We start from the raw sequence: 13,864 nt of genomic DNA, 5'->3' as shown, positions 1-13,864 counted from the left end.
GCAGCGGAGAGCGCGAACTTAACCACTCGGCCACGGGGCCAGGCCCGGTAATCACAGTCTTAAAAAAAAACTAATGAGGGCCGGCCTGGTGGTGCAGTCGTTAAGTTCACACGTTCCAATTCAGTGGCCTAGGGTTTGCTGGTTCAGATCCTGGGCATGGACCTATGCACTGCTTGTCAAGCCATGCTGTGGCAGGCATCCCACATATAAAGTAGAGGAAGATGGGCATAGATGTTAGCTCAGGGCCAGTTTTCTTCAAAAAAAAAAAAAACTACAGGGTCAAACTTCAAATTATGTAAAAATTAGCAAACAATAGTTTAAAGCCTGTACTAATTCTAACCTGAGACATTTAGAAACTGTTATTATCAGTTCTGATCAAAGGAAAACTTAAAAAAATAAGATCCCCCCCAAACACATTCCCACACACTCACAAATCAAAGGGTTACTAGGTGAAAAGAATCACAACTACTTTTAAGTAAATTTGAATATAAAATGGCTTAATTAGAAGACAAAATAAATGGTAGGCCTGTGAAATATTTTAAATATGCATACTAACACCTTACATTTATACCTGGTATCTTAATGAAAATTAGACCTGATTTTATTTCTGCTTTATTAGTGTAAATAAGTTAATACCAACGGGAACTACGATCATTTTTTCTAAAAAGTACATCATTTGTTGTTATTCTCAAATGATTGATCATACTTAATCGTGATTATATAATAACTGCTCACTACTAAACTAAACACCTTCATCCATTAAAAATCTTACTATAAAACCGATTCCATGTTTTGGAAATAAGCTACAACTCCGCAAAGATATTTTCTTAAAAGTTCAAAGTGCAGTAAATTTATAATTTGCCTTTCTTAGAAAGAAAAATCAAGTATGGCAACTTCCTAATATTTTAAGCTCTTGTCTCCCATCGAAAGCTCTCTCTTCTAATCTTTTTTTTCATGTTATCTTTATTACAATATTACCACCACATTTCTTAATACATCCGGGGCTTTCATTTGCTATCTTTAACAACTTAAGGCACATTTTAACACAATTATATCAATTATATCAGGTATAATTATAATACTTATAACTTACGTATTATATTCATATGGTAGGACAGATTCCACTGAGTCCAGTCTGTTTACAAACAGTGCTATTGATGACTATAAGAAGGAAAAAAAATCCATTAATAATACAAAGCAAAACAAGGGAGCGCTTGCAAAATACATAATGAAGTAATTGAAAGGTAATTGGGTCTATTGCTCCCATCAATTTATAACTGTATAGTTACAAATTTATAACTTAGTACAGTGCTATAAATTTATAACACAGTATAGCTATAAGTTCATAACATTTCATTTATCTGGCATCACTGGGTTCTCTGAACACATAAATTTTTCAGATATCTCAGTTGTTCGTAAGCTTTTTTAATTATAGAACCTTTTGAGAATATGATGAAAGCTATGGCCCCTCTCCCCAGAAAAGCACACACAGTCACCAAATTCTCTGTTCAGTTTTAAGAGGCTTCCTAGTTCCTGGAATCCATTGAACTCAGGTTAAGAACTTGAGATAATTAAAGTTATTGCGTTGGGGCCGGCCGGTGGTGCAGCAGCTAAGTTCACACATTCCGCTTCTCAGCGGCCCGGGGTTCACCGGCTTGGATCCCGGGTCCAGACACGGCACCGCTTGGCAAAAGCCATGCTGTGGTAGGCATCCCACATAAAAAAAGGAAAAGTAGAGGAAGATGGGCAGGGATGTTAGCTCAGGGCCAGTCTTCCTCAGCAAAAAGAGGAGGATTGGCAGCAGTTAGCTCAGGGCTAATCTTCCTCCAAAAAAAAAATAAATAAATAAAAAATATAAATAAAAAAATTAAGTTATTGCGTAAGTGCTTTCTGTCTTATATTAGCCAATTTTATAAGAAACATGCTAAAATTCCTTTCACTCTTTCCTATCTTAAACAGAAAATGATAATCATCATTTAACCTTGCTTGATGACTCAGGGTCATTTTGAACATCAATCATTGCACTTGCTTTGAGTCTGTGACAGCTTCAGTATCAAATGAGGTAAGACGAGCTATTTGCCCCAAAACTAAATGGCAATAGATGACTACCCACACCCCTGCCACCCGCACCCCCTCACCCCTACCAAAGAACTTAAACTTGTTTGTAAAGACTTTACATCTCTTTCTTTTTGGCTGTCAGTTGTGAGTATGCCTCCTCTCCCTTCTATTTTCCCCCCTAATCTGCTAGAGAGCAAGCCCTCAATATGTGGAATAAGTAACCAGATTTGTTAAAACTATATTGCAAAGACTGTCTGAGAGCATGAGAGTGAGCATAGGAAAATTATCACGTCCATCCTGACTCTTCATGGGACATTTTTGCTTACTTTCCTGGGTCTCAGCTGTGTTCTTGAGAATTTACCAGATAGGATTTTTCAAATCACTAAAACAGCAGATCTTGGGTAATCACTTTATCCTTTTCAAAATTCCATATACTGTTTTTTAAAAAAACTGAACATCTAATATAAATATGGCCAATAGACACATGAAAAGATGTTCATCATCGCTAATCATCAGGGAAATGCAAATCAAAACTACACTAAGATATCACCTTACACCCATTAGATTGGCAAAAACATTCAAAACCAAGAGCGACAAATGTTGGAGAGGTTGTGGAGAAAAAGGAACCCTCATACACTGTTGGTGGGAGTGCAAACTGGTACAGCCACTATGGAAAACAGTATGGAGATTTCTCAAAAAGTTACAGATAGAAATACCCTATGACCCAGCCATCCCATTACTGGGTATCTATCCTAAGAACCTGAAATCAGAAATCCCAAGAGTCCCTTGCACCCCTATGTTCATCGCAGCATTATTTACAATAGCCAAGATGTGGAACCAACCTACATGCCCAGAAACTGATGATTGGATAAAGAAGATATGGTATATATACACAATGGAATACTACTCAGCCATAAAAAAGACAAAATTGGCCCATTCGCAGCAACGTGGATGGACCTCGAGGGTATTATGTTAAGCGAAATAAGCCAGTCAGAGAAAGACGAACTCTATATGACTCCACTCATAGGTGGAAGTTAACATATTGACAAGGAGATCTGATCGGTGGTTACCAGGGAAAAGGGGGGAGTGGGGGGAGGGCACAAAGGGGGAAGTACAACTGAAATCTCACAAGGTTGTAATCTATCATGACATTAATAAAAAAAAACTGAACATCTACTATCATCTTTACTCTATGGTTAGATTTTTTTAAAAAGAGGATGTAGAAAATTACCAAGTTTGGGAACAAATATAAATAGCCTTACTATAACTCTGTGAAACCAGAGAATTGTGTCTGCACTCAGTGAAATCTAATCAGAAATTGAGCACTAGCAACATATATCAGTTATAGTTTTATAAAGGTGAATAGGCAAAAGTTTCTAAGAAGATAGAAGATAATTAAGGATAATAGTTCTCATCTAAAGTCCCAAAATTGACAAAGTATATAAGATTTGAACTATATTTTAAAATGCATATTTGGAGCTTACTATATTTAAAGGAACTTGATGGTTTCTCAAATCAAGTGGAGAAAAGATAGATTATTCAATAAACGGTGTTAAGACAACTGGTCAGTGATCTGGGAAAAAAAAGTTAAGTTGGATCCCTATCTCATATATTAAACCAGGAAATCTTATTTACATGTTAAAATTTAAACCATAAAAGCAACAGAAGAAACCATGGGAGAATTATTTTATAGTCTTACTGGCATGGGAAAGACCTTCCAAAACAGGGCACAAAACTCAGAAGCCATAAAAAAAATTGATACATTAGAATAAAAGCCAATTTTTCTAAATGGCAAAAAAAAAAAACCCACAATAAGCAAAACCAAAAGACAACTGACAAACTTGGAAAAAGGATGTCACAGGCAAGGGACTAGTTTCCTGATTTAAGAGTTCCCACAAATCAATTTTTAAAATGTTTAACCTAATAGAAAAATGAGCGAAGGACATACAGAAAGTTCACAGAAAAGAAAGTACAAATGGCTTTTAATTACACGAAAAAATTATCAATAAAAAAGATTCCTAATAAAAGCAATGCAAATTAAAATCACAACACACAATTTTTCAATGATCAGATTGTCAAAGATCTAAAAGGTTGATAACACGTTGTCAAGGTGTGGAGAAACAGGCACTCTCCCCTACTGTTGGCAGGAGTGTAAAGTAATACAACCTCTATGGAGGGCACTTGGCAATATCAAAATTGTTAAGTTCATATATTCTTTGACCCAGCAATTCCATTCCTAGAAATTTATTCTACAGATATATTCCCACAGTCAGCAATGTTTGGTAAGATCAAGAGAATGGAAACAAGCTAAATACATAAATAAGGGACTATGTAAATCAATTACAGCACATCCTTATAACAGAATGCTATGCAACCATTATAAAAGAATGAGGATGTTCTTTGTGCAATGATATAAAACAATCTCCAGGCTATAGTGTTAAATGAATAAAGGTACACGAAGATAAGAACAGTATGCTATCATCCATGTAAAAAAAAAGGAAGAAAAAAGAATATAAATACATATTTGTTTGTATATTCATAAAATCCCTAGAAGGATACACAAGAAACTGATAATACTGGCGTCCCCCATGGAGGGGCACTATGTGACGCAAGGACCCACAGAGATAGACATTCACAGAGAAAACTTCTCATCTGCCTGTGTCCTTGCATATTATTCTAAGAGGGATCATTACAATCAAGGGGGATGAACATTTTTGTAGACTCTGATACATATTTCAAATTACTTTCCAAAGGGTTCAAGTTTAACCATTAAACCAAGCTAAATGTCATCACAAGGCAGCAAACACAAATCCTGGAGGAGGCACAGTCCACCGGAAAAACAGACTGGTCTCTTTTTTTTTCCTAAAGTCATCTTATTTTATTTTATTTTTGAGGAATATTAGCTCTGAGCTAATATCTGCCACCAATCCTCCTCTCTTTTTGCTGAGGAAGACTGGCCCTGAGCTAACATCTGTGCCCATCGTCCTCCACTTTATATGTGGGATACCTGCCACAGCATGACCTGACAAGCAGTGTGTAGGTCCACACCCGGGATCCAAACTGGCAAACCCCGTGGCCACCAAAGTGGAACATGCAAACTTAACTGCTGCACCACTAGGCTGGCCCCCAGACTGGTCTCTTTTATAAGTCAGTGTTATGAAAAGAACAAGGGGGAACTGTGCTTGATTAAAAGAGCTATAAGAGGGGCCAGCCCCGTGGCCGAGTGGTTAAGTTCGTGCGCTCCACTGTGGCGGACCAGGATTTTGCTGGTTCAGATCCTGGGTGCGGACATGGCACCGCTCATTGGGCCAAACTGAGGCGGCATCCCACATGCCACAACTAAAAGGACCCACAACTAAAAGTACACAACTATGTACCAGGGGGCTTTGGGAGAAAAAGGAAAAATAAAATCTTTAGAAAAAAAATAAATAAAAATTAAAGAGCTATAAGAATATAACAAACAGATGCAATTTGTGGTCCTAGATTGGATTGTGGTTTGGCTATTTTGGCAATAGCTGGGGAACGCTGACTATGAACTAGGTAATAGATGAGATAAAAATGTATTGATGTGGAAAGATGGAGTTGTTAACAGAAAAGTGAAAGTTACAAAATAACGTGCATGCTATGATTTTATTTGGATAAAAAATGCATGTGGGCAACAGCAGTAAACAAACACATAGATACAGAGAACAGATTGGTGGTTGCCAAAGAGGAAGGGGGGTGGCGGGAGGGTGAAAGGGGTAAAGGGGGACATTTATATGATGATGAATGGAAACTAGACTTTTGGTGGTGAACGTGATGTAGTCTATACAGAAGTCGAAATATAATGATGTACACCTGAAATTTACATAATGTTATAGACCAATGTCACCTCAATAAAAAAATGTATGTGGACTCTTCTTCATTGCTGGTGGGAATGTAAAATGGTACAGTCACTTTGGAAGACAGTTCAGTGATTTCTTGCAAAACTAAACATATTCGTACCATATCAACCAGGAATCACGCTCCTTGGTATTTACCCAAAGGAGTTGAAAACTTATGTCCACACAAAAACCTGCACACAATGTTTATAGTAGCTTTATTCATAATTGCCAAAAGTTGGAAGCAACCAAGATGTACTTCAGAGTAGGTGAATAGATAGTGAACTGTGATATATCCAGACAATGGAATATTATTGAGCACTAGAGAGAAGTGAGCAATCAAGCCATGAAAAGACATAGAGGAGCCTTCAATGCATATTACTAAGTGAAAGAAGCCAATCTGAAAAGGCTGCATACTGTGTGATTCCAACTATATGACACTCTGGAAAAGGCAAAACTATGGAGACAGTAAATAGATCAGTGGTTGTCAAGGCTTAAAGGGAGGGAGGGATGAAGAGGCAGAGAGCATAGAGGACTTTTAGGGCAGTGAAGTTATTCTGTAAGTTGTTATAACGATGGATACATGTCATTATACATTTTCCCAAACTCATAGGATGCAAAATACCAAGAGTGAACAGTAATGTAAACCATGGACTTTGGGTGATAATGATGTGTCAATGTAGGTTCATCAACTGGGAGGTGTTGATAATGGGGGAAGCTATGCAAGTGTGGGGGCAGGGGTACATAGGAACTTTATACTTTCTGCTCAATTTTACTAAGTTGAACCTAAAACTAAATTGAACCTAAAGTGAACCTAAAACTGCTCTTTAAAAAAGTCTATTAAAAATATACGTGGGTATGAACATGCATAGAAAAAAATTTAGAATACCAGCTAAGGTATCAACAGTGGAATTCTCTAGTTGTTAGAAATGTTTTTCTTTTCTTATTTTTGCCTATATGCATTTTCTAACCACCTACCATGCATGCTACTGCTTTTTTTTTTCCTCCCCAAAGCCCCAGTGCATGGCTGTATATCCTCGTTGTACGTCCTTCTAGTTCTATGTGAGCCCCCACTGCAGCATGGCAACTGACAGAGGGGTGGTGTGGTTCTGCAGCCCAAAACGAACCCAGCTCCCCGAAGCAGCGAGTGCCGAACGTTAACCACTAGGCCATCAGGGTTGGCTGTTACTGCTTTTGTAATTGTAAAAATTTAAAAACTAAAAAAAATCAAGGAGCTGGACTCTACCAAATTAGGGAAGTTTGGAGTGTTAAGCATAAAAAGGAGAGACTCACCAAAAGAGAGAAGGTGCAATCTCAGAACAAAAAGCAGACTGCATCTAGGGATGTGAGGAGCAGCCTAAAAAGAAAAGAGCTTACAGAAAAGAAATTCCACACACTTGTTATGGTTAAAGATCATGTTTCTTGTGAGGACGTCTGCTGAAATAAAGAATAAAGAGCCAGGACCAGGTATCGCCAGTCAGGGAAAAGGCAGATATAAAATATTTTTAAGTGCCATTTCTTATATTACATGTGTTTGGCAAGATGTTGGTTCAAAACATTGCTATCAGTACTTCTCACAGGAAAAGGCAAGCTCCAGGTTTTTTAAGAGCAAACTTGCTGCACCTAGAACTGGCCTTTAAAAACCCTGGAACTTTCCAGGTGGCGAAGGCTATAGTCACAGCACACCCAGCACTGTTCTCAACTTTGTAGTGCCTTTGCGGGGCCTTCTACCAGAACACTCCCCCATATACTAGATGAGGCAACTAGGGGTCAGAAAATGTCTCATGCCTTATGACCTTTTGAATCGATTACTTGCAAAAACAAATTGTTTTGAGTCAGCTTACAGTTACAAAAACAAGGCTGCCAAAGAAGGAAGTCAAGAAATTACCGGAGATTGGGGGACACGCGGAAAAGGAATTGGGCCAGATATCTCTGGCTAAAGAAAATCACCAGTGACAACAGTTACCACTTATTGAAAGCTTACTGTGTGCCAAGTGCTGTCGTCAGTGCTTTTCATACGTTGTCTCATTTTATTCTCACAAGTCTGAGAGGTAAATAATATTATCTTGGTGTTTGCGGAGAAAGAGCCCAGGGGAAACCAAAGCGAATTAAGAAGAATTAAGGAGGTAAAAGTGTGAGGCCACAGGAGTGAGGGGTGACAGAAACATGGCGGGGACGTATCCAACAAAGCCCATAGTAGGTGAATCTTGAAAGGGAGTCTGATTGTATAACGGGGACAATAGGGAGGGGAAGAAGGGAGGAGGAGAGAGAGGACGCTGAGAGGGAGAGGAACGAGCCCAAGAGGAGGGGGAAGTGGGGGGAGGACTGTGATAGAGGAGGAGGAGCAGCCAAGAAGAGAGGGGGATGGGGAGGAACCAAAAGAGAGGAGAAGCTGAGAGGGAGTTGGCCGAAAGGGGAGGAGGAGGAGAGACAGGAAGCAAGATAGGGGAGAGGGCGGGCCGAGAGGGGGGCGGAGCCAAAAGGGAAGAGTGTAAGGGAGGGGGCGGAGCCAAGAGGGAGGGGAAGAGAAGCAGCCTAGACCGAGGGAAAGGGGCCGAGAGAAAAAGAGGAAAAGGAGGAGCTGTGAGGGAGGAGGAGGAGGAGGAGGAGGAGGAGCCGAGGAGGCAGGGGGAGGAGCCGAGAGGGAGGGGAAAAGCATCAGGGAGATCCGGATCCACCCAAGCGCGAGGCACAGAGGCTGAGACCCTGAAACACATCCCCAGAGAGGGCTTAAGCATCCCCGGTGTGCCCTATGCCCCTACCCGAAGCCTTCCCCTCATAGCTCACTCCCTCTGTGGTCCTCACCTTGCAGGCTGCAGTCTCTCGGTCCGCCTCGCAGAAGTTGACCGGAGCCAACCCAGGAAGGTAGAAAGCAGCGCAGGGCGGGCCCTGGAGCCCCACGAGCAGCCCCAGCCCTAGCAGCAGCCTGGGGAGGGCAGACCGGAGGCGCCAGAGGTTGGTTCCCACGCGGAAACCACAAGTACTCATTTTAGGAGCTGGCTCAGCGCTCGGGGACACACACCATGGGTTAGATCGGAACTAGTGGAGGGAAGAAGCAAAAACAACAAGGAAGAACCGTGCACAGGGAAGAGCCGAGACCGGCTGGTGGGACTAGAACTCCCGGGAAGGCCACTTATTGAGCGAGACGCTGGCTTGGAACCCGGTTGCTACGGCGCCGCGCCGGGCTGCATTTGTGAGCGCGCGCGGTACGCATGCGCGCGGGTCCCCACCACGCCTTCCACCCCGCCCCCCGCCCCTCCGCCCCACCCCAACCCCCACGTTGGGCAGCTCAGCGCTTTCCCGCGGTTCCCGCGATGCCTCGTGGAGCTGGGGGGGTGGGGAGAGCAGGGGAGGCTGCTTGGGAGCTCTCAACATCTCAACATCACAGGGTCTCCCATCCTCACGATTTTGCCTCTCTCAGCCCCAAAGTAGCAGTACTAACCGTCCCGCCATCTTCATTTCTCGCGGCCGAGGTTTCGGGGTAGGAAGGGGGAAGAGGGGGACTTCCAGGGTCTTGCTGCCCGCTATGGTGGGTATTAGTCGCTTGAAATGTATCTAGTCCGAAATTGATGTTCTGTAAATGTAAAATGCACACCGAGTTTCAAAGACTGCACGATAAAAAGAACACAAAACACTCCATTCTTATATTGATTACATGTTCAAATGGTAGTATTTGCGATCTATTGAGTTCAATAAAACGTTATTTAAATTAATTTCACCTGTTTCTTTTTATTTTTAAAATGTGTCTCCTAGAACATTTAAAATTACATCTGTGGCTCGCCTTATATTTCTACTGGACAGTGCAGGTCTGGAGGAAGAAAGGGGGAAAGACTGAAGAAGAGGGTGGAGGAGAAAGCGGGGGTTGCTCTTAGATTTTGAAGGAAAGTTTTCTTTATCTTAGCGGCGGGGATCTTACTTTGCGACCTCCGTAAGAATCCTCGTCGCCCATAGCTCCTGCTCCTTGTGCCGTCCTATAATGAAAAGTGCTTGTGTTTGGACCTAGAGAGAATTGTAGGTATCACAGGACAAAGATAGGAGAAGAACTTCTTATTATTCCTCCTTGTGTCTCCACAGCTTTGGAGAACAAGAGGTCATTTGTTTATGCTGAGACGTGTGCGCCTCGCCAAGTGCCTTTCTGTCCAAGTTCCCTGCTCCAAGAGGTCTGCGTCTTCTGCTGGTTGGCAGACCGCGATTCAAGACACAACGAAGGCAATGAGCTGGCCATTAGCAGAGGCATGGAGAAACTTAGCGAGTTAACTCTTGGACTAGAGAGGTAGGAAAAGTTGTAGGAGAAATGAAGGAGAAAATGTCAGAACTATCAGAATTAGGGGAGTTGTGAGTGTGAAAAGATTGAACTTGACCAAGAGAATCGGAGAGGGCCTGGCAAAGATTTGGAGGACAGGACAACTCCATCAGACGGGACACCACCTTTGAGAAGGGGAACAGGAAAAGGGAGCTAGGAAGCGTGAGAGTGGTCACGGCTGGAAGCAACCAGAGCTTGAATAAAAATCTTGTATTTCACCACTGCATTACCATTGCTCTGTGGTCTGCCTTTGGATGAAAAAGCGTGTGTGTTAAACAGGATGCTCCACCAGTCTCCCAGGCCTGCGCTGGCACTAAGCAGCTGCACTAGGACCCAGCCGGCCAGGACTGCTGTGGGACGGGGCTGCCTACGAGCCAGGTGGCTCTTGCCAAGTGAGGGGACCGTGGGGTGTCTGGCGCTCCCCAGGGGAGGTGTGCCACCCAGGTCACCTACAAGACCCCCGCCCCCGCCCCTCCACTGATGCCAGAGACAGATAAGAAGCAGGAAAGAGGAGCAGTCAGCATGTTTGTGATCCCTTTTGCCTCATCACTATCCTCACCCTGTATAACTCCAACGGTGCCGTTGAGGTCTTCTATTAAAGCTCCCTGCCCGGCCTTGTCTGTTAACCTCAAGAAGTGAAGCATCACCAAAGGCTACGTCCCCATTCTGATCAAAAACACACAACCCTCCTGGCACCACCACTGTGTGATTGTCACCAGTTCCAGCCACCTGCTGAACCTGGAGATCGGAGATGGAGGTGGCCCATTCCAGCACATTCTCTGCTGCTGCAGGTGCTCTCAGAGTTTATCTTTCGCTTCCTCATCCCCCTTCAAGATGCAGAAGCCCCAGGGCAGCCTTGCGGCCGTCACCCACTAGACAGGCCTGGCTTTGCCCAACAGGAAGGCCTGCTCTCCCCCCATGCGCCAGTTTGAAGACCTCTTCCAGAGTGAGGCCTGCCTGCCGCCTCTGGCCAGCCCTGTACACCTTCTCAGGTTGTATGCAAATTGGGACAGTTTTATTTCTTCCTTTCCAATTTGTACGCCTTTCGTTTCTTTTTCTTGTCTTCTTGCACAATCCATTATATTTGATTTCCAATATAATGGTGACTAGAAGTGGTGAGAGTGGACATCCTTTCCTTGTTCTCCATCTTAAGGGGAAAGCATTCAGTCTTTCACCATTAACCATGATATTAGCTATAGGCTTTTTGTAGCTGCCCTTTATTGGGTTAAAGAAGTTCCCTTCTCTTCCTAGTTTGCTGAGAGTTTTTATCATGACCTGATATTGAATTTTATCAAATTTTTGGTATCATTTGATATGATCATGTGTTTCTTCTTAAGACTATTAATATGATGCATTACATTGATTTTGAAATATTGAATCGGCCTTGTATTTTCAGAATAAACCTCACTTGGTTGGTTGCTGTGTAAAAAAAAGAAACAACAAGTAAACAGGGCTATATTGTGGTGTGGAATGCAAAATTTGCAAGGCTTTTAAAAGATAAAATTTGGGGCCCGGCCCGTGGCTGAGTGGTTAAGTTCACGTGCTCCGCTGCAGCGACCCAGGATTTCACTGGTTTGGATCCTGGGCATGGACATGGCACTGCTCGTCGGGCCACGTTGAGGTGGCATCCCACATGCCACAGCTAGAAGGACCTGCAACTAAGATATGTACCAGGGGGGACTTGGGGAGATAAAGCAGAAAAAAAAACAAGATTGGCAACAGTTGTTAGCTCAGGTGCCAATCTTTAAAAAAAAATTTTTTGAAGAAATTAATTCCTTAATGTAGTCTATGCCCCAAACTCCAGAGAGACATGGATTCTCCCCCCTGTGCCGTTAGGGGTATTTTGGTGTAAAGGTGAAGAAAACTTTAGTCATTTTATTGGCTTACTTATTTGCTCTCTCCCTCTACTGAAAGTAAGCTTCTTGAGCACAGGATCCATTTCTTCCTTATCTTCATAGCCCTAGCACAGACTCAGGCACTTAACAAGAGCACAATGCATAGATTCAGAATAAATGAAAAGATGGATGAATGAATACCATGTAACTTACACTGTCATAGGCATTTTTGTATATTTTACTTCATTTAGAAATCAAAAGAGGGGCCAGCCCTGGTGGCATAGTGGTTAAATTCAGCTCACTGTGCTTTGGTGGCCCGGGTTTGGTTCCCAGGCACAGACCTACACCACACTGTTAGTGGCCATGCTGTGCTGGCGGCCCACATACTAAAAAAAAGAGGAAGATCGGTATGGATGTTAGCTCAGGGCGAATCTTCCTCAGCAAAAAAAAAAAAAAAAAGAAATCAAAAGCTGAGAGTAAGCGTAGATAACAAGGATAATACCCCCTTTATTTATGTAGCAGTCGAGTCTGCAAAGTTCTTGCCCATCCGTTATTTCACAAAATCCTCCCAGTGACAATGTGCGGTAGGCAGGGTAGTTGTTTTATGTGAGGTAACTGAAGCCAAGAGAAGTTAATTTGCTTGTCCAAGGTCATACAGTTAATAGATGACCAAGTTGAGGCTAGGAAGCAAGTCTCCTGTTATCTAATATAGTTCTCAAATATAATAGTACTAAAAGAAAGTAAAGGGGCTGGCCTGGTGGCATAGTAGTTAAGTTCACATGCTCTGCTTCTGGCGCCCAGGGTTCACAGGTTCAGATCCCAGGCGCAGACCTAGCACTGTTCATCAAGCCATGCTGTGGCAGCATTGCACATAAAATGAAGGAAGATTGGCACAGATGTTAGCTCAGGGCCAATATTCCTCACCAAAAAAAAAGAAAAAGTGAAAAACGTTTGGTAATAAAAACAGAAATAAACTCATTTCATGATGTAGCCATTAAATTTCCAGCTACATCAACTACGGATGTTTTAGAAATAAGCAAGAAAAAAATTGAGTGAAGCATATGAATCTCAGGTTAGGACGTATGTTTGACAGTGGTGCATAGAGAGATTTAACCATGAAACTTGTGATATGTGATGTCACTCAAACAATTTTGTCAAAGCAGAGAAGACAAGGAATGGCACATCACAAAAGTAGGTGCTTCAGGCCACGTTAAAGAAAATGTATAAAACAGACTAATGCAACTACTAGGTCTTTAATAGTTAATTTTTTTTCATGTTTCTAACCATTTGGAATTAAAGATATCTGAGCTACGGTTCTCATCCTTTTTCCAGTTCACTTTAATGTGTACAGGCCAAAATTAAGTAGTGGAGCAAAGGAATACTGTGATCCAGTGGAATCATGCTTTGTTTACACCACGTTTCTAAATCAGCATAGTGGAACATCAAAAAGGGAACTAAAGTGCCAGGATGGGCCAGTGTGTCAGCTCCAGAGGGCAGATCACACCTTTCATAGTGTGCAGAAAGGACCAGACTAGCTTATCCCTTGGGCTTCATGCCTTGATTCACTTTTCCTTCCCAGTTCCCCCAAATCTAAGTATGTTTCTCTCAAATTCGTAATGTAAATCTAATCACGTCACACTCCTCTTTAGAATCCATCACTGGACGACAATGCAGTGTGGAGTCCTGGACTGGATCCTGGCACAGAAAAAGTCCATTAGTGGGAAAATTGGTGAATTTGAATAAAGTCTCTAGTTTAGTTAATAGTATTGTACCAACGTTGATTTCTTAGTTTGATCATTGTACCATGG

At 42.3% G+C, this 13,864-nt stretch overlaps 1 protein-coding gene across 2 annotated transcripts in view; it reads right to left on the bottom strand.

Moving 5' to 3' along the window:
• Positions 1-9,178, bottom strand: part of LOC103543080 (transmembrane 9 superfamily member 2-like) — an 89,199-nt gene extending 80,021 nt beyond the window's left edge. Inside the window, exons 1-2 of one of the 2 annotated variants that reach the window (XM_070604954.1) lie at positions 8,724-9,178; positions 1,094-1,161 (exon numbers count right to left, since the gene is read on the bottom strand). In XM_070604954.1, coding sequence (XP_070461055.1) covers positions 1,094-1,161; positions 8,724-8,906 — 251 coding nt within the window. In that variant the 5' untranslated portion in view covers positions 8,907-9,178. The remainder of the gene's footprint in view (positions 1-1,093; positions 1,162-8,723) is intronic. The other variant, XM_070604953.1, reaches the window with a different exon arrangement.
• Positions 9,179-13,864: the final 4,686 nt, after the last annotated feature.

Source organism: Equus przewalskii, chromosome X (assembly GCF_037783145.1).
Source record: "Equus przewalskii isolate Varuska chromosome X, EquPr2, whole genome shotgun sequence".
NCBI classification, from domain to species: domain Eukaryota; kingdom Metazoa; phylum Chordata; class Mammalia; order Perissodactyla; family Equidae; genus Equus; species Equus przewalskii.
The sequence above is the reverse complement of the archived record's forward strand: the minus strand, read 5'-3'. Positions and strand labels throughout refer to the sequence as shown.